At 44.0% G+C, this 27474-nt stretch overlaps 1 protein-coding gene across 6 annotated transcripts in view; it reads left to right on the plus strand.

Annotated features, from left to right (window-relative positions):
- The window catches only part of Pacsin2 (protein kinase C and casein kinase substrate in neurons 2), a 105431-nt gene that overhangs the window by 63653 nt on the left and 14304 nt on the right, over window positions 1-27474 (plus strand). For all 6 annotated transcript variants that reach the window (XM_041672304.1, XM_041672308.1, XM_041672307.1 and 3 more), the window contains exons 3-5: window positions 20199-20355; window positions 21735-21970; window positions 26898-27053. In XM_041672304.1, the coding sequence (XP_041528238.1) occupies window positions 20199-20355; window positions 21735-21970; window positions 26898-27053 (549 nt within the window). The remainder of the gene's footprint in view (window positions 1-20198; window positions 20356-21734; window positions 21971-26897; window positions 27054-27474) is intronic.

The raw sequence follows: 27474 nt of genomic DNA on the forward strand, positions 1-27474 counted from the left end.
TCAGTCCTCACAGCTGTCTCCCTGGTGTGAGCTCTGCTTACAGTCTCAAATGGGCTGGGTGGTGGTGGCACATGCCTTTAATCCCAGCACTCGGGCTGCAGAGGCAGGCGGGGGTCTCTGTGAGTTCAAGGCCAGGCTGGTCTGGAAGAGCTAGTTCCAGGATAGGCTCCAAAACTACACAGAGAAACCCTGTCCCCCCAAAACCAATAGTAGATAGATAGATAGATAGATAGATAGATAGATAAATTGATTGACTTCAAATGGGTAGAAAAACAAGCTCCAAGACCTGCCCTGCTTGTGGCCTCCTGGAACTCTGTCCTGAAGAGCCTTGTTTTTCTGCACTCTGAGGTGTTGCTGCTTTCCTGTGAAGATGAAAATGACAAGGATAGTTCTTGTCACAGAGCTCTTGGTCCCACATTAGTGATAGCAGTACTCTTGTGCCAGCTCCTAGCACACCTGCCACACCTGTTGGCGCCTTTTGTTCTGTAACCTAGCAGAGTCAGAGTGACTCTGTTTAGCTAGTGTTCCCAGCACCTAGCACTGGGCATGGTGCATGGAAGGACTTTGTAGTTGAGGGCCTGATAGTGAGATAAATGGCTGAGGGTCTTCTAAGAGTTATCATTCTGCAGAACCTGGCACATCCTCTATAGGAACTTGAGTTTGGTAGCTGAGCACTGGCTGTTTTCAGCAATATGGTGCTGGTTTTTAGATCTCTGGCTATTTCACATGCTTAGTAGACGTGATTGGGTAGGGTAATTGTAGCTGCTTCCAGTTCTGTTTACTTCCCCCTCAAGAAGACTGCAGGGTGCTATCTGGGTAGTGTGTTTGGCTGGGTGCCACCTGATGAAACTGTCTCATTTTAGTCCCAGGACCAGGCGTGCTATATATACCATCCATACCATTATCATCCCGCACTCACTCATTGCTGATGTTGGAGCAATCCAGTCATGCAATCTAATGCAGAATTTAATGTGCATGGTCATAGATCATGATGCCCAGTCAGTGATAGCATTTCTTTGATTACAACAGTGTACCAATGCCGGGTGCTTCCTCACTGTTGGTGCTGTCTGGTGTGCCTAGGGTACCTGGATCCCTAGGGTCACAGGGCTCTTCACTGGTAGGGCCAAGGCCTCCCAAGCCATTGTTTCTCTGCATTCCCTGGTCCTCAGCTGCACATGTGAGCATTGCACACACACAGATGGGGGAAGTAGACTCCATCTTGTTGCTGACAAGTCTCTTCATTGTCTAGACACGGTTCCCAATGCCAGACAGCTACTGGGGGATGGGAGAGCTGTCCCTCAGTTGCTTGTCAAGAAGCTTATCTACCTTTTGTGTTTTTCTTTGGATTTCAGTCACCTGTTTAAGCTGTTGGGGGGCACATTTTTTTTTTCACATGGAAACTTTAGAATTTCAGTGGTCTTTGGTATTGATTCCTCATAGCATCCTGGCTCCATGGTACTTTGAGGACAAATATTGGTTTGGGCTGGGAGAGCGGGAAGGTAGCTGAGTGGCCAGGTATAGCCTGAGAGAGGGCAGGCAGTGAGAACTATAAACCAGGCTTGGACATGAGGGACCAGGGCCAGAATGGATCACAATCAGGGTTGGGGTAAAGGGACTGGGAGTAAGAGTTCCTAAAGGGACTACTATCCCACTCCTAACCCCACTTTTCAGTCTGTTGATTTCCTTCAGGGTGCTTGGCTTTTTATGACAGGTTGACCCATTTCCACGTGTCTCTTGACTTGGATCCCAGGCGTCACAGAACTTTCAGGGTGTCTGTCCCTCCTACATTGGAGTGGTTCTGGTCTTCCATGAGAACTTAATACCAGGAAGAGGCTCTCACTCTGCAGCCTGTGGCAACAGCTGTCACATACTCTTGTCATTTTCTAGGCTGTGTACTAAAGGGTGAGTGAGGGCTCATACTTCTTTATGTGGAAGCCTGGAGTTCAAGGAGGGGCCTTGGGAGCAGGGCATGCAAATCTGGTCCATGTTATGGGCACAGATGCCTGCCTTCCTCCACTGTATGATACACACCACATGCACCGAGGACATGGTGTGCCGCAAACTTTGCCAGCAGCCTTGTGGAGAAACTCAGTTAAGAGAAGGTTCATTGGGGCTGCAGCTCAGTGGTTAAGAGCACTGGCTCTTCTTCCAAAGGACTCAAGTTCAGTTCCCGGTACCCACTCTGGGTAACTGTCTGTAACTCTTGACTCCAGGAATCCAGTGCCCTTTTCTGGCCTCTGTAGGCATGTGCGCACACACGCACACACATGAGTAGATGCACATATACAACCCTCCCCCACTAAATAAATAATAAATGTAAAGAGCTTTTTAAATAGGTTTATTTAAACACATCTTTCCTCCCTATTATTTCATGTGTTTTGATTTTAGAGTTAGGATCCGGCAACTAGAATTAAGAGGGTTCCACTTTATCCATTTTTAAGTTTGTCAGTTTGAACATTTGATTTAAGATTGATAATTCAGTTATCTTTTTGTTTTGTTTGATTTTGGTTTTTTGAGACAGGGTTTCTCTGTTGTAGTTTTGGAGCCTGTCCTGGAACTCACTCTGTAGACCTGACTGGCCTCGAACTCACAGAGATCCGCCTGCCTCTGCCTCCTGAGTGCTGGGATTAAAGGCGTGCGCCACCACCGCCTGGCAAAGTTGTTCTCTCAGGTTTTGTATAAACAATCAGAGCAAGCGATGCCTTTACTGGGCAGTGAACCCAATTTCCTTCCCTTTCCTTTGCTAGACAGTGACAATTTCCTTCCCTTTCCTTTGCTGGGTAGCAAACCCCATTGTCTTCCCCTTCCTTTGAAGACCAATTCCAGAAACAGGATGGCAGCAGTCAATGTATGGCTGTTACCAAACACTGGGATCTGGGATAGAAGTGAAGTCTTAGACTTTGTTATGCTGGGACAGAAACTGCCTGTTTATAAAGCAGTAGAGGCACCAGCAGACCCAGGCATAAGCTTCAGCCTTGGGCTGTCTTAGGGCTCTGCAGGCAAGGAGCATCATCCCATGCAGATAGGGAACCCAGTGAGGTATGACACAGGCCAGTGGTTCAGGAAAACATCCTACCAAGGTGCCCCTAGGTTCTCCTCTCCAAGGTAGAGGCACTTTGGAAACTACAAGAAAGTTCAGGGCGAAACCAGCAGAATCTTGTAGAAATGAGGATGAGAGAGCTCTATCTGGTCCCTGAAAAGCAAGATTCAGACATGAAAGGTTTTTTTAGAGATACCCCCTTACATTTTGGTTTCTTTAAGCACAAGTGCCCCAGAGTTAAAAACCCAAAAATCAATAGAAGATGATAGGAATGGAAGACCCAGAAGATTCATCCCTGTTGGAAGGGTCACAGTGGGAGTTTCATGGGTTGTAGGAAGTTGCTGAGATGGAGGCCCTGTGCTTTACCAGAGGTTTCCCTGTAGGTGTATATACCATGCTGTATCTGTGACAGGGACTGATGCTGCAGGTTGTAGTATTAGGAAGAAAGAATGTTCTACAATCCTCCCAGCTTCACTGAGATACTGCGGGCTTGGGGTAAAATATTCAGGCCCTAGATATCACCAAAGATTCTATAGGCTTCAGCAATGTATCAAGATTTATGTTGGGGTACCAACCTCCTCTAAACTTCTCAGGATTTGGAAGGAAAGCGAAGACTGACTAAAGTTTCCCTAGTGTGAAAGAAATGTCAGTTCATATTTACCTTTTTCATCATATCCCATTTATTCTTCCTACCTTCTCCCCAGTGTTCTCTTTAATGCTCTTTCAATGTTCTCCCAGTGATCTCTCTTGATGTTCCACAAGGTTTTTAGTTTATATATCCACACAGACATAATTAAAAATTTTTGGTAAGGGCTGGAGAGATGGCTCAGAGGTTAAGAGCATTGCCTGCTCTTCCAAAGGTTCATTCCCAGCAACCACATGGTGGCTCAAAACCATCTGTAATGGGGTCTGGTGCCCTCTTCTGGCCTGCAGGCAAACACGCAGACAGAATATTGTATACATAATAAATAAATATTTAAAAAAAATTCTTGGTAAATAACAATAATATCAAGCATGCATTTCTTAGGGCCAACAAGATGGATAAGACTGATGAAGCAGTGGCCAATTGTCTTACTTATGTCACAGAGGGGGCGTGGCTGTGAAGCTCCCTGACAGATACTGGGAGGATTAATTAAGGATGGGGCTTTACATCAGTACAGAATTCTAAAAAGAGGGGGGAAAGGGGTTTTTTTGTATACTAACTGCATTTCTTGAATGTAACTAGTTAAGCTAGATGTATGTAATTGATAAATGTAAAGAAGTAAGGAAGAAAAACAGTACCTTGTGCACTCTCTAAGCAGCAGCTGGGAACACAGCATTTCTGGTATCCATGGCAACCAGTGTAAGCCTCAAAGAGGGAAGCAGATAGCACTGTGTACCTCTCTCCCTCCCCCCAATTCCCAGGGCTAACCAACAGGGTGCTCTACAGGTGCTGTATCCTCTGACACCCAGGCGGGAAGGAATTCCTTCCTTTGGGGCTTGTTTAGTAACCTAAGCTTTTTCCCTGTATTTCTATGGGTAAAGGCACAAAGTTTTCTAGACCAAGATCTTGTGTCAGTGAAACCGAGGTGAAAGTAAATACAGAATATTAATAACTTCTTAGTGTAGAGCACAGGCCAGTAGGTTACATTCTCCTGAGTCAGCTGTTAGAGATCTTAGGGCCTCCCAGATCTGTTTATCAGTAAGGGTAGACATGCTCTCTCTCCTGCTCAAGGCCTGTCTTTTGAGGTTCTCATTTGGTCTGTTAGCAAGGCTCCTTTCCTTGTCAGATGCCTGCCATAAAGGATAATTGTGGGGGGCTAACTTTATGTAGATTTGACTATGAGAACAAAGGTTCCTTTGACTGAGTGCATACTTCACACCAGGGCCCCACAGTGTGGGGAGAGGTCATCCAGTTGTCAATACAGAAAGAAGTTATGCCTAATAATTAGTACACTACTGGAGTTATTTGGGATGAATCCCACTATGGAAAGGAGGAAAGCTATGGCTTCACAAGGTTTTTACAGAAATGACAGCGACTATTCAAAAGACAGGTGCTGATCGGGTTCCTCACTACTCCCATGAGTTAGTCTGTTTTACTGTGTAATGCTTGGAGCACACAACAGCGATCAGCAGAGCCCTTCTGCTGACTTGTGCCTTTGCTTCTCTTCTAGCAGTGTGGAGGCTAAGGAGCAGCTTGCTCCCCTTCGTGGATGTGCTGGAGAGTTGTATGTAAACGTGACACAAACTAAAATCATCTGTGAGGAGAGAACTTCAATTAAGAAAATGCCTGCAGGGGCTGGTGAGATGGCTCAGTGGTTAAGAGCACTGACTGCTCCTCCAGAGGACCCGGGTTCAATTCCCAGCACCCACATGGCAGCTCACAGCTGTCTGTAGCTCCAGTTCAAGAGAATCTGACATTGTCATACCAATGTGCATGAAATAAAGTTGTTTAAAAAAAAAAAGAAAGAAAATGCCTGCATAAGATAGAGCTGGAAGGCATTTTCTTATATGAGAAAATGCAGGCATGACCTGGTGGCCAGTCTTCTTGGCATGCAGCGTTTCTAAGGAAGGAGCAATACACACACATTGAGCACCTTTGTCAGGGTCTACAAGTTTACCTCTGTGACCTGGAAAGATGTAATAATGGGTAAATGCCAATCACTAGCCCCATTACTTATCATTGGGAGAGGTTTTCTGCAGCCCATCTGCATCCCAGCCTGGACCACCAGACCCTGGACAGCTGAGACCAGCAATTAAGCAGATGAAATTGGGCATCTGCAAGAGACAGCAGCAAACACCTATCCTGCTCTGCTGTTTATTGATTCTAAATATTGTCTGCACTGAAAATACTGGGCATTGGTACCTAACCCTCCCTTGTTATTAGGGTGGAGGCCAGAGGACCTTGTCCTTAACTGTTTGCCAGTGGCTCCAACCTATTTCCTGATAAGGGTCCTATAAGCGAAAATTCTATAATTTGGAATGATAACCATTCCCACCCCCAGATGCCTTCTTTGCTTTTGAAATGGTTTTAATCTATTTACCTTTATTATTATCTCTTTAGTTGTAATATATTGATTGACATATTCCACTCATTGATCAGCTCATCTGCTCTTAGGAAGGCAAAATAATGTAGAAGAGGGATCTGTAGGAGAAAATGCAGGCATGACCTGGCAACTAGCCTACTTGGTATACTGTGTTTCTATATAAAACGCATGACATACCATACCCCAAAAGTCTCAACACTGAATTCTGAAGTAATTTGAGTAGCCGGTAGCTTATCTACATGCCTTTTACCAACCCACTATTGGGCATTGCTATCTTGTCAGGGATGCCCTAATAAAGATGGTATTTTCTTAATTATTGGTTCTGGGGGGACCAACCCATTGTGAGTGGTATTATCCCTTGTGCCTATGGTCCTGGGTTCTATAAGAAAGCAGGCTGAACAAGTCATGGTGAGCAAGCCAGTAGGCACCACCCCTCCATGGCCTCTGCATCAGCTCCTGCCTCCAGGTTCCTGCTCTACTTGAGTTCATTCCCTCACTGCTTTTGATGATGGACTGTTATATGGAACTATATGTAACGGCGTAAATGAATGCAGACAGAGTGTAAAAATATATATATAGCTTTAATGTAGAAATAGACTTACAGAACCACCGTTCCCGCGGAGACCAGGAAAGCAGAAGCGAGAGCTCGGAGCTTGCTCGCCAAATTTATAGGCAGACATTAGCCCGAGGCGAACACGCCCCTTAAGGGGCGGGACTTATCCCTACATCTCCCCTTTTTGTCTAAATAAGACAGAACTAAACCAAATACAACTACATACAATAACAACAAATAATAAATACAACAAACAATATTGAGAACAAAAGCTTTGCTAAACATTCTATCTCAAGAAGTCCAAATAATGTAAAGAGTAACTACAATTATATAATCTTCAACTCAGTCAAAGATCTGAGAAGGGAATAAACACTACTCAACAAACGAGATATATCCAAAATGTGCAACAATTGACAGAGACAACTGACTACCTGGGCAATCACCCAAAGTCTCGTTTGCAACGTTGAGTCAACCAATTTTGGCTAAGGCCTAACATAACTGACATACCATTATTAAAGGCAAGGAACTTTTCAAAACTATCTTACCCTGTCTTGGCAGGATATGACAGTCCTGTTTTATCCATTGATGCACGCTCTGTGTCTGTGTCAGTGGTTGAGGTATGGGCATTTCTTTGCCCAAAGGCCAGTTCTGCCAAATAGAAAGGCTCCAGGTGGAGTGTTTTTGGTGCTCAACATTTTCTCGGGAATAAAGCGGTGTTGCCAGGAGCAATTGTGTCTCACTATCACGAAACTCTGAGTTAGATTAAAGGCCATTTTCTACAGCTCTTTGAAGAGGTTGAAGATTATCTATCTATACTGAGTATAATCTCTATATATCTAAAAAACCTGATTAGTCTAATTATAAATGACAAACTTAGATGACAATTAGTCTATATAATTCTCAATATCTATCTAACTTAAAGAATAAGACAATAAAAGACTGTGAAACAAATGAGGACAATGACCTCCAAATATAAACAATGTACAAATATACATTGCAGTAGGTAAATATATATCAATACACAAATATTATATAAGTATCTTAATCAGAGGTAGAAATGTACACTGCAATATGGTAAATATATACAATATATATATCAATACAATATATGTCAATACATAAAAATGTTTTAAACAGAGGTAGAAACATGCATGCGTACAATAGTCCATATAATTTAACTTTGTTTCAATATACAAGAATTGATACCAATATATTTGTCTAAAAGCAGTAACTCACAATTATAAATCTATTATCCCATCATTCCCTCTTTTTTTTTTCAAAATGATCCTTGAGCTTATAAAATTCCTCTCCCAACCCTCAATCATATACTAATTATAATCAACCCCTAAATGATGTCCCTAAACCCAAGGGCAAACTTTACTGGGAGAGGGGACGTCGTTCTCTAGAATTACTTCCAGCTGTCATAGGGGCGACGTTCTTTCTGGGGGATCCTGTGAAAGTAAAATGATGGTTAAATTTCAAGATAATGTCTTTTAAAATTGCAAATAGTCTCTGAGTATTTTCGTGCAGGTCTGGCCAAAATGTTGTATAAGATGTGCACCATTTCAGCTAACCAAGTTGGAACTGTCTTGTGCAGCTGGTACCCAAAGCAGGTCTTGTAGTAGCGCTGTCAGTATCATGACGTCATATCAACCAGGTGGAGTTGTTGTTATGGGGCCCCATCTTCTTCCTGGAAACTTCAAATGTCACTTCAGGAAAAACTATTGTTCATTATGAAAAACTTAAACATTAATCATATAGACATATATATATATATATATTCAATGAAAGACATGATAGATATATTCAATGAAAAGTATGATAGATATGAAGAGAAGCAAAGATGTTTTCTAAACTCATATTTCTTTCTGTCCCATATCATGGCTCTTGACATGAGACAGAAACTCCAGAAACTCTGGGTTTTTCTCTTACTAACAGGCTTGGAATTGGAGAGGGACTGAGCCAGAGTCCAACTTCAAAACCAGCTTTATAAATTTAGAAATATGGTTTAATATTACTTACACAACCCATTCAGTTGTCTTGATATTTCCTATTGGGCAGGTATTTTTCCATCTGTCAGTATCCAAACATCCAGGGTCCCTTGAATTTCTCAAAGATGAGTGTTTTCCTGTGGAGATAAGAACAGAACCCTGCCCCCATTCTATATGTTTTTCTTACCACCTGTATGAATATCATCGTTGTGGATGAGTTGTCATTTCTCCTTTCCAAGAGGTTTCTCCTCTTCAAATCGAAACTTTATTAATTTTGATGGTATCCACAATTTTTCTTCTCCTGTGGAAACAAGAGCAAAACCCCTTCCCCAACGTAGCACATCTCCTGGCTTCCACTGAGAGGTCAGCACATCTTTGAAATAAATCGGTTGATTTAGTTCAGCAGACTTTTCCATTATCCAATGTCTTTCTGCTGCTGTCGTTCCTTTCTCATTAGCATTAAGAAAATTCAAGGTTAGTAAAGCATTATGTAATCTATTTCTGGGGGTATTTTCAGTCCCTTTCTGTTTGTTCAGCATATCCTTTATAGTACGATTTGATCTTTCTATAACTGCCTGACCTGTAGGATTATTTGGTATACCTGTAATGTGTTTTATATTATAATAATCAAAAAAGCGTTTCATTTTCTTAGATACATATGCTGGACCATTATCTGTCTTTATTTGCGCAGGTATACCCATGATGGCCATAACTTCCAATAAATGTGTGATTACTGAATCAGCCTTTTCTGAGCTCAGGGCAGTAGCCCATTGAAAACCTGAATACGTGTCTATGGTGTGGTGTACATATTTTAATTTGCCAAATTCTGCAAAGTGGAACACATCCATCTGCCAGATTTCATTCCTTTGGGTGCCCTTTGGATTAGCCCCTGCAGGCAGTGGCGTTTGGTTATAGAAAGAGCAAGTAGGGCATTTCTTTACAATCTCCTTAGCTTGTTGCCATGTAATTGAAAACTCTTTCTTCAAACCTTTGCTATTAACATGATGTTTTTTATGAAATTCAGAGGCTTGTAGCACACTACCAATCAATAATTGATCAATTTCTGCATTACCTTGTGCTAGAGGACCTGGCAGACCCGTATGGGATCGGATGTGTGTTATGTACATAGGGCAAAGCCTGTTCCTGATCAAATCTTGAACCTGGAGGAACAATGAGGTTAGTTCAGTATCATCAGGTATAAATTCAGCAGTTTCAATATGTAAAATAACTCTTTCTGCGTATTGTGAATCTGTAACTATATTAATAGGTTCTTTAAAATCCCTTAGCACCATAAGAATGGCATATAATTCCGCCTTCTGGACAGAAGTATACGGACTTTGTTCCACCTTATCCAAGTCTTCTGATTTGTAACCTGCCTTCCCTGATTTATTGGCATCAGTATAGAATGTACGGGCTCCAGTTATTGGAGCATCACGGACGATTCGAGGAAGAATCCAAGAAGTTCTCTTTATGAAGTTAAGCTGCTTGCTTTTTGGATAGTTGTTATTAATGTCTCCCAAAAAATTAGCACAAGCTCTTTGCCATGGTTCATTATCTTCCCATAATTTCTTTAGTTCATCAGCAGTGAAAGGCACTATAATTTCTGCTGGGTCTATGCCTGCTAGTTGACGAAGTCTCAGCTTGCCTTTTATAATTAACTCAGAGACTTTTTCCACATAAGTTTTCAGTTTCTTACTTGGTTTATGTGGTAAAAAGATCCATTCCAAAATAATATCATCTCTCTGCATTAAAATTCCTGTAGGAGAAATTTTTGATGGTAGTATGACGAGAATACAATCGAGCTCTGGATTCACCCTGTCCACATGTGCCTGTTGTAATTTTTCCTCAATCATTGTCAGTTCCTTTTCTGCTTCAGCTGTTAATTCTCTGGGACTGTTTAAATCCTTATCACCATCCAAGGTTTTGTTCAAATGAATTATTAGATCAGGTGTTATTCCAATAGCTGGTCGTAGACTGGAAATGTCTCCTAACAGTCTTTGAAAGTCATTAAGAGTCTGTAGGCGATCTCTCCTAATTTGTGCTTTTTGTGTCTTAATTTTTTGCAAACCTATTTTATAACCTAAATAATTAACAGAATCTCCCTTCTGAATCTTTTCAGGAGCTATTTGCAATCCCCATTTAGGTAAAAGTAACTTTATTTCTTCAAACAGTCTGTTCAAGGTATCCATGTTTGAATCGGATAACAAGATGTCGTCCATGTAATGGTATACTATAGATCTGGGAAATTTCTTGCGTATTATTTGCAATGGTTGGTTCACAAAATATTGGCACAGGGAGGGGCTATTTAACATACCCTGGGGGAGAACGGTCCAGTGGAACCTCCTCGAAGGTTGAGAATTGTTATAAGTAGGCACTGTGAAGGCAAATTTTTCTCTATCTTCTTTTTGCAAAGGTATAGTGAAAAAACAATCCTTTAAATCGATAACTATGAGAGGCCATCCTTTTGGTAATAAAGAGGGCAAAGGAATTCCAGATTGCAGAGGGCCCATAGGTTGAATAACCTTGTTGATGGCCCTGAGATCTGTCACCATTCTCCATTTACCTGATTTTTTCTTAACCACAAATACAGGAGAATTCCAAGGGCTGGTAGATTCTTCTATATGTCCAGCATCTAATTGTTCTTGTACCAGCTGTTCTAAAGCCTGTAACTTTTCCTCAGCTAAAGGCCATTGCTTTGTCCATATTGGTTTCTCAGTCAACCATTTTAGAGGCAAGGCTGTTGGTATCTCTGAAGGGACATCAATTGCTTGTTCTTGTACAGCCCGAATGGCCGGTTTTCTCCGTTTGTAATATCTTTTAATATTATTCTCAGAAATATAGGCTCTAGATTTAGCAGGAATGTTAATTTCGGTATTCCATTGTTGTAATAGGTCATGACCCCATAAATTCATTGCGATATTGGCTACATATGGCTTTAATTTTCCTATTTGTCCCTCTGGCCCTATACATTCAACCCATCTTGTGCTCTGCCTTACTCGAGATAGGGTTCCAATTCCCAGGAGCTGAACATTTACATTCTGAAGAGGCCAATACGGATGCCAAGATTCTGGGGTAATGATACTTACATCAGCACCTGTGTCCAGCAGGCCAGTAATAAAAATGCCATTTACACACACTCTCAGTTTAGGTCTTTGATCATTTATAGAAGTTTGCCAAAACACACGTAACTTATCTTTCTGATCATTATTGCTTGTAACAGTAGGCATGGGGCTTCCTAATTGTCCTGATGAGGCACGTTCTCTGCAGAAACTGGATATGACTGAACCATGTTTGCCATGGGGGCCTGTGAGGCCCCCCCTCTCACGTTTCCCGGCTGTATCAGGTTGCCTTGTCTATCTCTTGTAGACCTGCATTCATTCGTCCAATGTCTGCCCTTTCCACATCTTCTACATAAACCTGAAGGCTGAGTCCTCCTATTTCTGTTATTTCTAGAAGATGCATTATTATTATTATTTCTGAAAGATGCATTATTATTATTATTTCTGAAAATCCGTTGTCTACAATTCCTTTTCATATGACCCATTTTTCCACAATTAAAACATTTGGTATTCTGGTGTCTCCTTTTACCATTGGAAATTGCTTCTTCTACCCATGCTTCAGTGCCATAATCAAATGTATCAACATTGAGTGTATGCAAGACCCATTCTTCCAACGGCGCTGATCTGAGCTTTAAAGGACCCAAAATCCTTTTGCATTCCACATTTGCATTTTCATAAGCCAAAGACTCAATCATTATACGTCTTGCTTCTGGGTCAGATATTCCTATTTGTACAGCCTTAGTTAATCTTTGTAAAAAGTCACTAAAGGGTTCTCTCTGACCCTGTTTAACTCTGACAAATGATTCCATTCTCTGTCCTGGGTCTTGTACCCTGTCCCAAGCCCTTAAGGCTGCTGTAGTACACATGGAGAGTGTGTTTTCATCCAAATTAGCTTGTTCCTGAGGATCGGAAAAGGGCCCTTCACCTAGAATTTGATCTAGGGAAATGTCAATTCCCTTCGCCTTTTCCTGCTGTTCTAAGAGTCTAGCCTCTTGCCTGAATAAGCATTTCCATTTCAATTGCGGTCCACTCTCGAGTACCGCAGAGCTCAGCTGGAGCCAGTCCGAGGGGGTTGCTCTGCTTGTCGTGGCCCAAGATTTTAGCATCTCTTTAACAAAAGAGGCTTGCATCCCAAAAGTCATGACAGCCTGTTTTATTTCCTTGAGATCATTCATACGGACAGGCTCCCATGTATCCTCCTTGATGACCCTAGGGTTTTTGGAACCAATCACCTTCTCTGTTGTTATTACTGGAAAGGCAGGTAGAGCTGTAGGTAGAGCTTTGTGGAAATTGTCCCGGAGAGACTTACCCACAGATGTAGTTAAAATTTGCCTTTCTACCCTTTGCTCTTCTTCATCAGAATTTAGAAATTCCTCAATCTTTTCAATTCTATTCACCATTGCCTTCTGCAATGTCTGAATCTCCTGTCCAGAATTATGTTCCAAAGCCTTCATTGAGGATTCTAATGTATGAAGTTTGTCCGTTAGAGATAACATCTCATCTCTGGACATAATTTTTATGGCATAAACCGTGCCTTCTTGTATTGACAATCTTTCCGTCAATCTGTCATAAGCTTTAGACAAAATCCGATTGTCACATTCAGCAGTTTTGATTCTCTCAGTTAATGTTTCATTTCCTACAGAAAGGGACTGAATCTTATGGTCCAGATCAGCTGTTCCCTCTTCCATAGTAATGAATTTCTCCTTAACATCAGCCTGAAGAACTTCAACCTGATTCTTGAGAAGATTGTTATCAGCCTGGAGAACTTCAAACTGATTCTCGAAAAGATTGTTATCAGTCTGGAGAACTTCAACCTGATTCTTGAGAAGATTGTTATCAGCCTGGAGAACTTCAAACTGATTCTTGAGAAGATTGTTGTCATTCTCAATTGTTTTTAAGCGTTCAATCTCTACCTTAAGAATCCTGGATTCGTCTCGTAAAGACTTTATCATATTTCTATTATCAAACCATTTGGTGCCAATGAAAACTACGAATCCCAGAAGGATCCATATATGTGGGGTGATAGACACCTCTTGTAAAATCTCCCACATGGTACAATTAAAAAAATCATTAAATTCTTGAACAGTAATGTGTTCAGACATTTTATTTATAAAAGAAAATTTTTTTACCTGCAAAGATCGGTTCCTGCCAGTGGTGGTCTCTGTGATTTTGGAACCTGTCCTAGAACTAGCTCTTGTAGACCAGGCTGGCCTTGAACTCACAGAGATCCGCCTGTCTCTGCCTCCCAAGTGCTGGATTGAAGGCGTGCACTACCAAGGCCTGGCAGGCCTCAAACTCACAGAGATCTGCCTGCCTCTGCTTCCCAAGTGCTGGGATTAAAGGCGTGCTCTACCACTGCCTGGCCGGCCTCAAACTTGTGATCCTCCTGCCTCTGCCTCCTTCAGCAAATCCTACCGGCGTGGGCCACCACAACCGGCCAAGTCACTTTGTAACAGACCAAATCTGACGCTGTGGCAGCTTTTGTTGCAAAACCGCAAGTACTTGAGCTTCTGCTAATTCAGGCAGTGGGGTTCCGCTGCAAAACTTAGCCAAGGCAGGCAGAATGGGCCTGTGTCGCCGAGTGTGTCTCGGACTCGGCACTGGGGCCGGAGTCACGAACTGAAAAACAGCACCGGGGAGGGTGCTGTGTTAGCTAGCGGGCTACCCGCTTGAGTTGGGGGCAAAATAGCCCAACGTTGGGCGCCAAAATGTAACGGCGTAAATGAATGCAGACAGAGTGTAAAAATATATATATAGCTTTAATGTAGAAATAGACTTACAGAACCACCGTTCCCGCGGAGACCAGGAAAGCAGAAGCGAGAGCTCGGAGCTTGCTCGCCAAATTTATAGGCAGACATTAGCCCGAGGCGAACACGCCCCTTAAGGGGCGGGACTTATCCCTACAACTATAAGTGAAACAGACCCTTTACTTTTCGAATTGTTTTGGTCATGGTGTTTCATCACAGCAATAGTTGGGATTGCCATCTGCCAATGTGATTCTTTAAGGCTGTTGATGGGAAGGGCTCTTATAGCTCTCCTGGGTTGAAAACTTTGTGGAAAAAGGACTCCAGAATGCCTCAGTATCCATGATGGGAAGTATCCTAGCAACTTCTGAGACCTCTACCTCTCCAAGTGGAAAGAGAATCCAGATCTAGGTACCAGACAGATTGGGCTCTGAGAATACATTATGGAGTGCCCAGTCTATAGGCATGGAGAATAGAGAGTACGGACACTGTTTTGGTATGCAGCAGATGTCCACTCAAGGTAATCAGGGTGGCTTGAGCTGCAGGATAGATGTCAGAGGAGTGGTGCTGTGCATAGCTCGTGCTGTGTGGGTCGTGACTTCCTGTCCCAAGCCTTCCAGAAGTCTAAGGTCCTTCACTCTCACCTCACATGTTTCCAGGCCAGCTCTGACCACTTGAGGAATATTCCTTTCCAAAACTATGGTATTCATCTAGCCATAAGTCCCATCAGGCCAATGTAGTGATGGTTTGCTCACTGTGATATTATATGTGCCTCACAGCAGATGTTTATTAAATTTTTGTGGATGGCAAGAGGGAGTTGCCAGAACATCAGAAGCTGAGAGTTAGGAATGCTTGACTGGCTATTTGGAGTTAGCTGGCTAATGGCAGTGGCAGATACGATTCGTTTCAAATTCCAGAACCATGAAGGGCCTCTTGAGGTCACCTAAGCTGCTTTTCACTCCTTTACTGTGTGGACAAGATGAAGAAATAGCCAGAAAACAACTTAGGTCCTGCCATGCAACTTAAGAGTAGAGCTGGCAGGGAGGAAGCCCTACCTGGAGTGTAAGCTTCTAGGACACTTGGCGCATAAGTGCTCTGTTTCCACCCCCTTTCCAGCTTGAGAGTCAGAAATGCAGAGAAGAAGCCTGGCCAGATCACATGTTTGGGCCAGAGCCAGATCTGTACTGCTGCTCTTGTGAGATACAGTAGAAAGAAGGTCAAAAGAGCCTAGGGGCTTGAACACAAAGTCAGAAGGTCTTTTAGTCCATCTTGTGGCCACCTACAGAGCTGTGATTAAGCACCGCCCTCAGAGGCCTGCCATTTCTTGTGTATTCCAACCCAGCAGAAAAGGCTGCAGTTTCTAGGCATCCTTTATCAGTGTGTTGGGTTAGACATTTGAGTTCCAGAGCATGGACTTGCTTGGAGGGACATTCAGCCTTCTGCTGAGCAACTTGGCACAGATGCCTTCCTCTTCCAGGGTTGAGAGGGGGCAAGTGTGGTTCTTAGGCCTTTATTACAAGGGTAAAACCAAGGTTACCCTTGGCAAGTTGTCTCAGTAGCATATAAGTTTAGGGTTCCTGGGATGAAGTGCCATTGGGATACAGTGGAAACAGGAGTGGGGTCTGGCCCTAGCCTGCAACTCTTTACCCTCTCTGATTGACCCAAGAGGGGGGGACGTGGTATGTGAGTCTCTGTTTCTTTCTATCTGTATGAACATGGGTGACCATAGCTCCTCAGTCCTATTTCCTTATCCTTTAGATGGGGACACTAATATTCCCACCCACTGAGAATGCATGGGATGGGTTATCACTCCCTGCCTGGCAAAACACAAACATTGTGATGTAATGCATAATGACAGGATGTGTCACTTGTTGCTAAGAGAGTCTAGCCCAGCTAAGGGCCAAGGCCAATGTGCCTGGGGTAACTCAGAGAAGCTGTGGCTATGGGCACCATGTTCTCAAGGGCACATGTGGTCCCCAGTTGGAACATTTGTCAGGAGCCATGTTGGAGAAATCAGTTCCAGCAGCCGAAGGATGCAGGTGATGCAAGTGCTCGCAGGTGGTCTTGCCAGGGAGGCATCGGTGGAGAAAACTGGCTGAGCCATTTGTCAGACAAGGTACTATGGGCTGGGCAGTTCAGATCCCGCTCTGCACTTTTCTACTTCCCAAACAGGAGGAAACCTGTTTGCTTCCTCCCTTCCAGTGGTGCAGATTTGATAGTCACATTTCTGAAGCTTTTTATCCCTGCTTTGTGTACAAGCATTTGTGATTTATATCAGCTTCTAATCTTTGGTAAGTCCTCACTTCCAGTTCATTTCTGTGCCACACATCATCTCATATCATAGGGAATAGTCTATCTGCCTGCAATGTCAGGGTATTAGCCTGAAACAGAATATTGAAGTCCCTAATGACTTCAATACCTCCTGGTTGTTGAAAAAGTCTGTTTTCTACTAGTTAATCCAGCAAGAGTCTTTGCCCAGCCCTACCCTGTACTTGAGGTTTCTCTTTCTCTCTGAGGTTTGATACTCTGGGTGTAAGGAGCTCCCTGAGTGCTCCTTGCAGTAGTCCTGCCTTTTTCATCATGGTGGCTAGGACTTGGTGACAGCTTCTCAGCTTAAATCCCTGGCAGATTTTTAAGAGATAGTCTCTGCCTCTTTCTCCTCTCTTTCTGAGCTGGAGTGAGTTAGTTGTGAATCTCTTGGTGTGAGTGCTGGAATTGAACTTGGTCTGGAAAGGTCTTGATGGCTGAGCTATCTCTCCAGCGCCCCCTGTTGATTTTAGATGTAACAGTTAGGAGATAGTTTTTAAAGTCTGCAGTTGTTTAGGATGTCTGTTTCTGAACAGATATCTTTAGTTTTTGTTGGGATAGTGGATGTGCATTCATGTAACTTAAATCTGTGAAATGCTATTTAAAGAATGTCACTTTAACTTGCAGAGGTGCACTGGCCTACGTGCTCTTCTGGTTGTTCTGTGGTTGTACTGCTCATGTTTTCATTAAAAGCCTGCTGTGTGGACGGCCTCGAGAAAGAAAAATGGTCCGAGACATCAGTACACATGCTGTAGGGTGTAGGTGCTTTATGCATGGTAAAGCTTTTGTTGCCTGGATCTACCCAAGCCTGATGTGCAGGAAGTGAGTTTGGCTGTGGTAGAGACAAGGATGGCCATTGTCTGGCCAGAGGAGAACAGGGTAGTCTGGGACATGAATCCCAGACCACTGCCTGCAAGAGAACTTCCACCCCTCTCATTTGGGGATCAGTGGGTCAGCCTCGTGATAGCTAAGCCTCTCTGGGGTTTCAGGAAGTGTTTTCTGTTTGGGTTCCATGTGAAGTAGGAATTTCCTCAGTATCTCAGGACCAAGGCAAATTAGGTGAACGTGCGCTTGACAGGTGGTTCTTGTCATACTAGGGCCACAGGTTCTCCCTGAGTCTTTGAACTGTTAAATGTTGTCTCCCTTCTTCCCTTTGCTCTCTGCCTGACTAGATGACCACCTGTCCCCAAAAGCAATCCCAGAACCAGTTTAGTTTTCTCTGCCACCTCAAGGCCCATTAATAACCTGAAATGTCTGCCTGCTGAGGCACTTCCCACCCTGGGAGCTAGGAGGCTGCCCTTCAATTGACAGGAGTTCTTGTTTCAGCATGGTCGCAGCTGCTGCATGCCATTGGCCTGCACAGCTTGTGGCTCCTTAGCAGGTGTTCTTTCCTTTCCTGAAGTCTTCCCCTGGGCTTTGAACACTGAAGAGGTGAACAGGTTTCCAGATGCTAACATATATACATCTGGATGGTTGTCTCCAGTTGAGCACTGCTGTGACAGATGAAAACTGTCTCTATGTGGTTCCATGTGGCTACTGCGACTCAATCAGGTTGATTCTCCTCTTGCCACCATCCCAGTAGTACTAAGTTGAGTTTTGTTATTTTTTTCTTTTATAAATTTGAAAGTGACCACAAAGGCCCATTTGAAGAAGAGCAAGTGTGTCAGTGCCTCAGGGTGGGTTGCGGAGACTGTTTTTGTTTTCTGTTTTGCAATAAGAAAAAGGAAAAGCCGGGGGATTAAGTCACAGCCCAGCTTCAGCTGTATGTATTGAACTCCCAACCTTGCTGAGAAGAGTTAGGCTTTGCCTGGGCTGCAGGGGCTCTGTGGAGGGCACACGATTAATGGTGGATCTAAAAGTCCCGCCCTTTAGTAGGTGGCCATAATCATGCTGGGCCTCTGGCATCCCTAGGCTGTCTGACTTCCTGGGGGTCTTAGCTCTTCAGCAGGCTTCAGGGCCCTGCAGGAGGAGGTCATGGCCCAAGGGACAGCCTTTCCCTCTAGGTACAGTAGCCACCGTCTCTCACTCTTTCGCATCTCCATGCAGTGCCTGCATGTTTGTCCTTCTCCAAACTCTTGCAGGTCATCTCCAGCACCTCTTCCCTTAGCTAGCTCAGCACTGGAGAAGGAGGACTTGGGAGTTCAACACTGAAGAGAGGACTGCCCTTTGTGTAGAGCAGGCGCAGGCATGCCTGCCTTTGAGGCTTTCAGGCTGAACAACATACTGGAGAATCAGTGGGTAGAGACTGTTAGAAAACATAAGATAGTGGTTTAAGAGTTTTGAACACATTGGTAGGCAACTGATGAAAACATTTTTAGTCCTTTTCCTGTGCTGTTCTCCATGGACCTTCCCCTATGACTTGCTGCTGAAGCTATAGGGTGAAACAGGCTAAGGAGTTGTTAACTTGGTTGGTAAAGTACTGGTGGGCAAGCATGGTAACCTAAGTTCAGTTCTGCAGCACCCACATAAGAAGCTGGGTGTGATGGCACATGCCTGGAACTCTATGCTGGGAGGTAGAGACAGGAGGATCCCTGGGGTTTGCTGGCCAGCTAATATAGCCAGATCCATGAGTGAGCACCAAGTTCATCAAGATCTTGTCTCAAAGACTAAAACGAGCAACAACAAGAACAAAAAGTAGAACAATTGAGGACGATGCTTGACATTGACTTCTGGCCTCCACCCGCATGTGCACGTGTGTGCATATACCACACACACAGGATTAAAAATATTTTCATAGCTATTTCTAGTTTAGGTAATCTAGTTTCTCCCTTCGTATGTGAAAAGGAGTAGCCAAAACTTGCCCTTAACAAAGCAGATTAGAATCTGAGGTTCGCCGTCCAGGCTGTCTTACCTGAAAATATTTTGAAAACTCCCTTGAGGTTCATCCCAGCCAGTGTGACCATGCAGTCTTAGCCAGTTCTTAGCATCTCTAAGCCTCAGTTTCCTCATCTGTGAAGTAGGGGCAGTTGCTGCCACTTACTGTGTGAAATACCTATCAAGGTGCCTGGCACATAGTAGGCACTCAGTGGGTGGGAAAAAATATGTGCTACTGTCATTGGGAAGTAGTAATAATCCTGCGTGAGGATTTAGTTGCATGTTACCTGCTCTAGGAAGCCACCCCTGCTCCTCCATCTGCCTAAAGACCTGTCAGCCTCACTCAGCCCTGCATCTTGCTCATTTGCCTCCTTCCCTGATCTCCCAGTTGGTTTCTGCCACAGGACCTGACCTGGTGGTATATACGCAGACACTCCAGTTGGCTGACATATTTATTCCTGTTGGTAATAAAACAGGGGATCTTGACTGGCAACCAGGGGGTAACCATCAGGGTGGGGAGATGGGATGACCCTTAGAGTGATGTGAGGGGACCCTATATATAATATCTGATAGCAACAGATAGGCTAACCATGCTAGAGGGTATAGCAGGTGGACAACCACCCTAAGTATGTGCCTAACCGTAACACTAAGCTCTGTCTCACAGGTCGGGAACTACAAAAGGACTGTGAAGCGAATTGATGATGGGCACCGGCTGTGTGGTGACCTCATGAACTGTTTGCATGAGCGGGCACGCATTGAAAAGGCATATGCACAGCAGCTCACTGAGTGGGCCCGACGCTGGAAGCAACTTGTAGAGAAAGGTAAGGTAACCCTGGGCATGGGTACTAACTGCTCACTTTCCAGGGATCCCCTGATGAATTGCTCACAAGTGGGTTAGGAATGCATCTTGCTGAGGGCCTGAGGGTGCCTGTAGGATAGAGGACTGGCCTCAGCAGAAAGGAAGGAAGTCTGTGCTGGGAGAGGGAAGAGAGGAAAGAGAAACCACACAGGCCCACGTGGAAATATCTGGATGGTATAGGGACACTATGTCAGTTCATTCCCTTCTTGTTCTCATTCCCCAAGGCTCAGGAAGGGAACTCTTAATCAGGACTGTCACTTTGGATAAGGGGTCTGGGTAGGAAGGACAAGAAGAAAGCCATTGGTGAAATAGGTGAAACCCAGTTGCGTTATTGAAGTGTTCACAGCAACCAGCACTCTCTGATCTGAGTTGAGCCAGTGAGGAGTGGGGTTTGGGGACTACAAGATGTTCCCTGTCCTGTCTTCATTGACACTATTGTCCTCTAGGCTCATAGGAGTGAATAAAGGTGTTCCATCTTGAGGGAGGCCATTCACAATCCTGGGCTGTCATGGGAGCAAGAGAGTTCTTGGTTGAGAGGCTGGCAGCTCACTTCAGAGAGTTCACCCTTTTCTGGCTACCTTAAACAAATTGAGATCTCCAAAATGCAGAAAGGGTTGTCTCAAAGACCGCAGAGGGAACAGGAGAGCCAGCTCAGCTGTACAAACACTTACTGTGCACACAGAAGGCCTAATTCCCAACTCCTTTCTACATAGAAGTCAGATGCAAGATTCGGTAGACACCTTAGTAGTTAGCACTTTCAGAGGACCTGGCTTCATTTCCAGCACCCACATGGTAGCTCACAAACACCTCTAGCTCCAGTTTCAGGGTTGCCAATATCCCCTTCCTGGGTACCAGGTGTGCACAAAGTATACGTACATATATGTAAGTTCAAAATAAAAGTAAATCTTTCTACAAAGACAAGCACAGCACTACATACCTGTAATCCCCGTTCTGTGTAATAGAGACTAGAGGAGGTGGATGATTGCTGACCAACCTGTCGAGCTGAATCCATGAGTTTCAGGTTCCATGAGACCCTGTCTCAAAAAAACAGCGGTGACCAAGGAAGATTAACGTGAACCTTGTTCTCTATGTAAAATGGGTACATACATCACGTGAACATTCACTCACAATTACATGTAAAATATGTATGCATATCACCTGTACTGCTCTTACATATACACATTACTCACATGTACATGCACATATCTGTGCGCACACACGAGAGCTCAAAGGCTTTAGAAAAGTTGTCTGTAGCTGGACTGCTCCCAGGTGGATAGATGTGGGGGTGACAGAAATCCTGCTGTGAGCAGAGTCTGAGTTAACATTCTTCTCCTGTGTCAGGACCACAGTATGGGACTGTGGAGAAGGCCTGGATGGCTGTCATGTCCGAAGCAGAGAAGGTGAGCGAGCTGCACCTAGAAGTGAAGACGTCACTGATGAATGAAGACTTTGAGAAGATCAAGAACTGGCAGAAGGAAGCCTTTCACAAACAGATGATGGGAGGCTTCAAGGAGACCAAGGAAGCAGAGGATGGCTTCCGGAAGGCCCAGAAGCCCTGGGCCAAGAAGCTGAAAGAGGTGCCTCTCTCCCTTTTCTGGCCCTGCTGTGCCTCTCTCCACTGACAGGGCTCCCTTCTACACTTCCAGAAACTCACCTTAGCCACAAGAGAGCATAGCTGGTGGAGAACAGGCTATCTCTGGGCCAAGACCCTGCCTTATGTGCTTTCTTTACATTGAATCCATAGCAGCTCATCATAGAGTGTAGACAGGACCAGAACTTCATATTACTGGGAGAGCCTTAAGCTCACACTTTTCACCGAGCTCCATTTCTCTCCGCAGCCTAGAGACTTGTCTGTGCCAGAGATTCAGGAGACCTTTGGACTAGTATAAAGGTTTAATTCAGAATGGTCCTTTTCTTTATATGGGTTTTTCTCCCAAATTGGCATACAACACTGATCCCCACTGTTTCAAAAGCACCAGTCAAACTCAATGAGTCCTGTACGGCCTTGGCTAACTAACTGGTAGACATCTTCTGACTACTCTGACCTCAGCGTGTTCACTTCCTGCCTGTAGTGTGCTCTCCACCTCTCACTGGAATGCTGCCCCTTCCACCTTTCTCAGGAGCTGTGCTACTTTGCTCAGAATCATCCAGAACATGCCTTCATGTTTGCTTGTTCTCCTTCTCTCTACATCTTGACTTTTACCACATCTCCATCTCTTTCTTCCTGCCCATGAGCCTTAGTAAATGGAACTGTTTTCCCTCCATGGGTCCATTACTACACTCTTCTCTTTTTCCTAGAGGGAATTAATCTATGACTTTGGTTCAAATATGTAAGTCACTTTTAAGTATGTATGTATCTCTGAGGGAGGAAAGGCAGGAGAAAGAGGGTGGGGGTGGGGAGAAATAGCTGCTAGAACCCTGGAAGTCACATACTGTTGCTGATACTTAGAAGGCTGAGCTGGGAGGAGTATCCAGTGGTTCTCAACCTGTGGGTCACAACCCATTTAAGGGTCAAATGACCCTTTCACAGAGCTCAAATAAGACCATTAAAAAGCACACATTAAGACTCTTAACAGTAGCAAAATTAGTTATGAAACGACAATGAAAATAATTTTTTGCTCCTTTTTAAAATTTTTTTTATTGATATTTATTGGGCTCTACATTTTTCTCTGCTCCCCTCGCTGCATCTCCCCTCCCCCTTCAACCCTCCCTCAAGGTCTTCATGCTCCCAATTTACTCAGGAGATCGTGTCTTTTTCTACTTTCTACTTCCCATGTAGATTAGATCTATGTAAGACTCTCTTAGTGTCCTCATTGTTGTCTAAGTTCTCTGGGATTGTGGTTTGTAGGCTGGCTTTCTTTGCTTTATGTTTAAAAACCACCTATGAGTGAGTACATGTGATAATTGTCTTTCTGTGTCTGGAATACCTCACTCAAAATAATGTTTTCTAGCTCCATCCATTTTCCTGCAAAATTCAAGCTGTCAGTATTTTTTCTGCTGTGTAGTACTCCATTGTGTAAATGTTCCACATTTTCCTTATCCATTCTTTGATCGAGGGGCATTTAGGTTGTTTCCAGGTTCTGGCTATGACAAACAAAGCTGCTATGAACATAGTTGAGCACATGTCCTTGTGGCACGATTGAGCATCCTTTGGATATATACCCAAAAGTGGTATTACTGGGTCTTGAAGAAGGTTGTTTCCTAATTTTCTAAGAAATCACCACACTGACATCCAAAGGGGTTGTACCAGCTTGCATTCCCACCAGCAATTCAGAAGTGTTTCTTTTCCCCCACAACCTCTCCAGCATAAGTTGTCATCAGTGTTTTTGATCTTGGCCATTCTTACAGGTGTAAGATGAAATCTTAGAATTGTTTTGATTTGCATTTCTCTGATGACTAAGGATGTTGAACATTTCCGTAAGTGTCTTTTAGCCATTTTAGATTCCTCTGTTTAGAGTTCTCTGTTTAGGTCTGTACTCCATTTTTTTTTTATTGGATTATGTGATCTTCTGGTGTCCAGTTTCTTGACTTCTTTGTATATTTTGGAGATCAGACCTCTGTCTGATGTGGGGTTAGTGAAGATCTTTTCCCATTCTGTAGGCTGTCGTTTTGTCTTGTTGACCATGTCCTTTGCTTTTTAGTTTCAGGAGGTCCCATTTATTAATAGTTTCTCTCAGTGTCTGTGCTGCTGGGGTTATATTTAGGAAGTGGTTTCCTGTGCCAATGCATTCCAGTATACTTCCCACTTTCTCCTCTATGAGGTTCAGTGTGGCTGGCTTTGTGTTGAGGTCTTTGATCCATTTGGACTTGAGTTTTGTGCATGGTGATAGATATGGGTCTATTTTCATTCTTCTACATGTTGATATCCAGTTATGCCAGCATCACTTGTTAAATATGCTTTCTTTTTTCCATTTGATATTTTTTTTTTAAGATTTATTTATTTCTTATGTATACAGTGTTCTGCCTGTCTGTATCCTCACTGGCCAGAAGAGGGCACCAGATCTCATTACAGATGGCTGTGAGCCACCATGTGGTTGCTGGGAATTGAACTCAGGTCCTCTGGAAGAGCAGTCAGTGCTCTTAACCTCTGAGCCATCTCTCCAGCCCTCCATTTGATATTTTTTGCTTTCTTGTCAAAAATCAGATGTTCGAAGATGTGTGGATTGATATCTGGGTCTTCTATTCGGTTCCATTGGTCCTCCTGTCTGTTCTTATGCCAATACCAGACTGTTTTCAGTACTGTTGCTCTGTAGTAGAGTTTGATGTCAGGGATTGTGATGCCTCCAGAAGTTCTTTTATTGTACAGGATTGTTTTGGCTATCCTGGGGTTTTTGTTTTTTCCATATGAAGTTGAGTACCGTTCTTTCAAGATCTTTGAAGAATTTTGCTGGGATTTTGATGGGTATTGCATTGAATCTGTAGATTGCTTTTGGTAAGATTGCCACTTTTACTATGTTAATTCTGCCTACCTAAGAGCATGGGAAATCTTTCCTTTAATTTCTTTTCAAAGATTTAAAGTTTTTGTCATACAAGTCTTCCACTTGTTTGGTTAGAGTTGCTCTGAGATATTTTATGCTATTTGCGGCTATTGTGAAGGGTGTTGATTCTCTGATTTTTTTTCCCAGCCCTTTTATCATCTGTGTACAGGAGGGCTACTTTTTTTTTTTTTTTAGTTAATCTTGTATCCTGCTATACTGCTGAAAGTGTTTATGAGTTGTATAAGTTCCTTGGTAGAATTTTTGGGATCACTTATGTAAACATATCATCAGCAAACAGTGAGAGTTTGACTTCTTCTTGTCCACCAGTGTCCCGCGACTGGGTTGATTTCCAGGACTGGATTTGCTCCTGGCTTCGGCTCCCAGTGGAGCTTGTTTCCTCAGGCCCTCTCTGTCCTGGGTAGCTCATTCAGAGCCACTCCTGTGGAATTTGTTTCCCAAGGTAGAGTTCCTTGCCTCTGGGCAAATGTGGCTTAGGTTATAGGCTTTGACTTGTATCTGTAAGTCTTCATCTGGATTCCCTCCTGCAGAAGTCCCTGGGTTGGAGTTGGACCTGGAAAGGTTTCTGGCCTCTGAGGTCCCAGACTCGTGCTGGGACCCGCAGAGGTTCCAGGTTCCTGCCTATTCCCTTTGATGTCTCAGACCAATGCCCAGACCCACAGAGGTCCTGCTCAGGCCTACTCCCTCTAAAGACCCAGACTCAACACCTGGCCCCACCAAGATGTCTGGTTCCCACCTATTCCGTCGGAGATCCCAGATTCACTCGTACCCAGACTGGCAGAGGTCCTGGCTCAGGCCTAGTTCCTATGAGGTCCTAGACTCACGCCCAGACCCTCAGAAGTCTCTGGCTCACTCGCTCAGCAGTTACTTTCCTGTACTTGTTCTGGTGGAGATCGCTGACTGGATCTTTTCGTTGGCTCAGTCCTGATCCGCCAGTGTCCCTGGACTGGGTTGGCTCCCAGAACTGGATTTGCTCCTGGCTTCTGCTCCCGGTGGAGCTTGTTCGCTCACTGTCCTAGGTAGCTGGTTCTGTTCCACTCTGGTTCTGGTGGAGATCGCTGACTCTGTGTCAGGTCGCTGGCTCAATCCTAACAAAAGTAATTTTATGATTTGCAGTCATCACAATGTGAGAAACTATAGTAAAGAGTCCCAGCATTAGGAAGGTTGAGAACCACTGCTACTGCTCTAAGCTCATGACCTTGAGATCAGGATGGACACTGTATCATGACCCTTTTCTCAAAAGAAAAGCCCAAACAACTACAAAACACAAAAACAAAAGAAGAATCCTCGGAAATTGTGACCCATTCCTGCCAGTCCATTTTAAGCCATTTTATTCATGTGAGGGCTCTCTTGAGAGTGTGTTCTCTCTCTCCCTCCCTCCCTCCCTCTCTCTCTCCCCCCTCCCACCGAGGATCTCCTTTTTTTGACAGGGTCTAACTGACTGGCCTAGGCTCACTATGTAGATAAGACTGACCTGGAACTCACAGAAATCTGCCTGGATATTAAAGGCATGCTCCACCACGCCAGGCAAAGGTTCCTTTGGAACTTCCTTCTGTTGGCCGTCCTGACATGTGCTTTCTTGGGTATCCACACCTCTTCCTTTTACTCCAAACAATCTCAGGCTTTTTTACTACTGTTCTCTATAGAATTCTGTCCCTACACTTCTGTTGTTCCCAGTATCTCCCTCCTGCCTGATTTTCATCCATAACACTTAGCCCCTTCTAACTCACCCCAACACTTAATTATGCCTGCATTTCGCCACCTAATTTAAATCTCCAAATTAAGTCATGGGTCAACTTCTGTCCTGTGTCCCCAGTACCTAGAACCACATATGGATAAATATTTACAGAGTGAGGCCTTTTGTTCCATCCAGTTGTTATTGTGACAAAGCACACTTTGTCCCTGCCTTTCCCTCTTGTCCTAAAGCACATGCAGCTCTATAGCTTGTGCAGTCTTTGATGACCTGAACTTGCAACAGTGTTGCATTCAGAACCTACTCTCCGTGTAGGTAGAAGCAGCAAAGAAAGCCCACCACACAGCATGCAAAGAGGAGAAACTGGCCATCTCTCGAGAAGCCAACAGCAAAGCAGATCCATCTCTAAATCCCGAACAGCTGAAGAAACTGCAAGACAAGATAGAAAAATGCAAGCAGGATGTCCTGAAGGTAAACCCCACCCTCGCTTTGTCTGTCATGTTGATGTCAGTGCCGCTTATTCTCCCATGTTGCACATAGTGAGCCTTTTAGAACTGTTTGATTTGGTGGCTAGATGAGGATAAATGACAATAAAGCATCCTTGTCCTCGTGTCCTTACAGATGAGCACTTGAGCCTCATCTTAGCATAGGCATTGTATCTGCCTCAGCTAAGGACAGAGCCAAGTGCCAGACAGGTGGGAGAGTGTGGTCTTTGTGTTCAGGGGAACAAGTTAGTTTAGGTGGCTTCCCAGCAGATACATTTGAGAACAGCTGGGATGACAGAGGGAAGAGCAGCTTGTTCAGAGTGCAGAAATGAGGATGAGCACATAACCAGAGCTAGAACATAGAATGACCATTGCTCTTCATAACCAGGCAGATCTAGGAGCTTTGT

The sequence above is a fragment of the Microtus oregoni genome, unplaced genomic scaffold (genome assembly GCF_018167655.1).
Source record: "Microtus oregoni isolate MIOR12 unplaced genomic scaffold, Mior012 000022F_ref0000154, whole genome shotgun sequence".
In the NCBI taxonomy this organism is placed as follows: Eukaryota; Metazoa; Chordata; class Mammalia; order Rodentia; family Cricetidae; genus Microtus; species Microtus oregoni.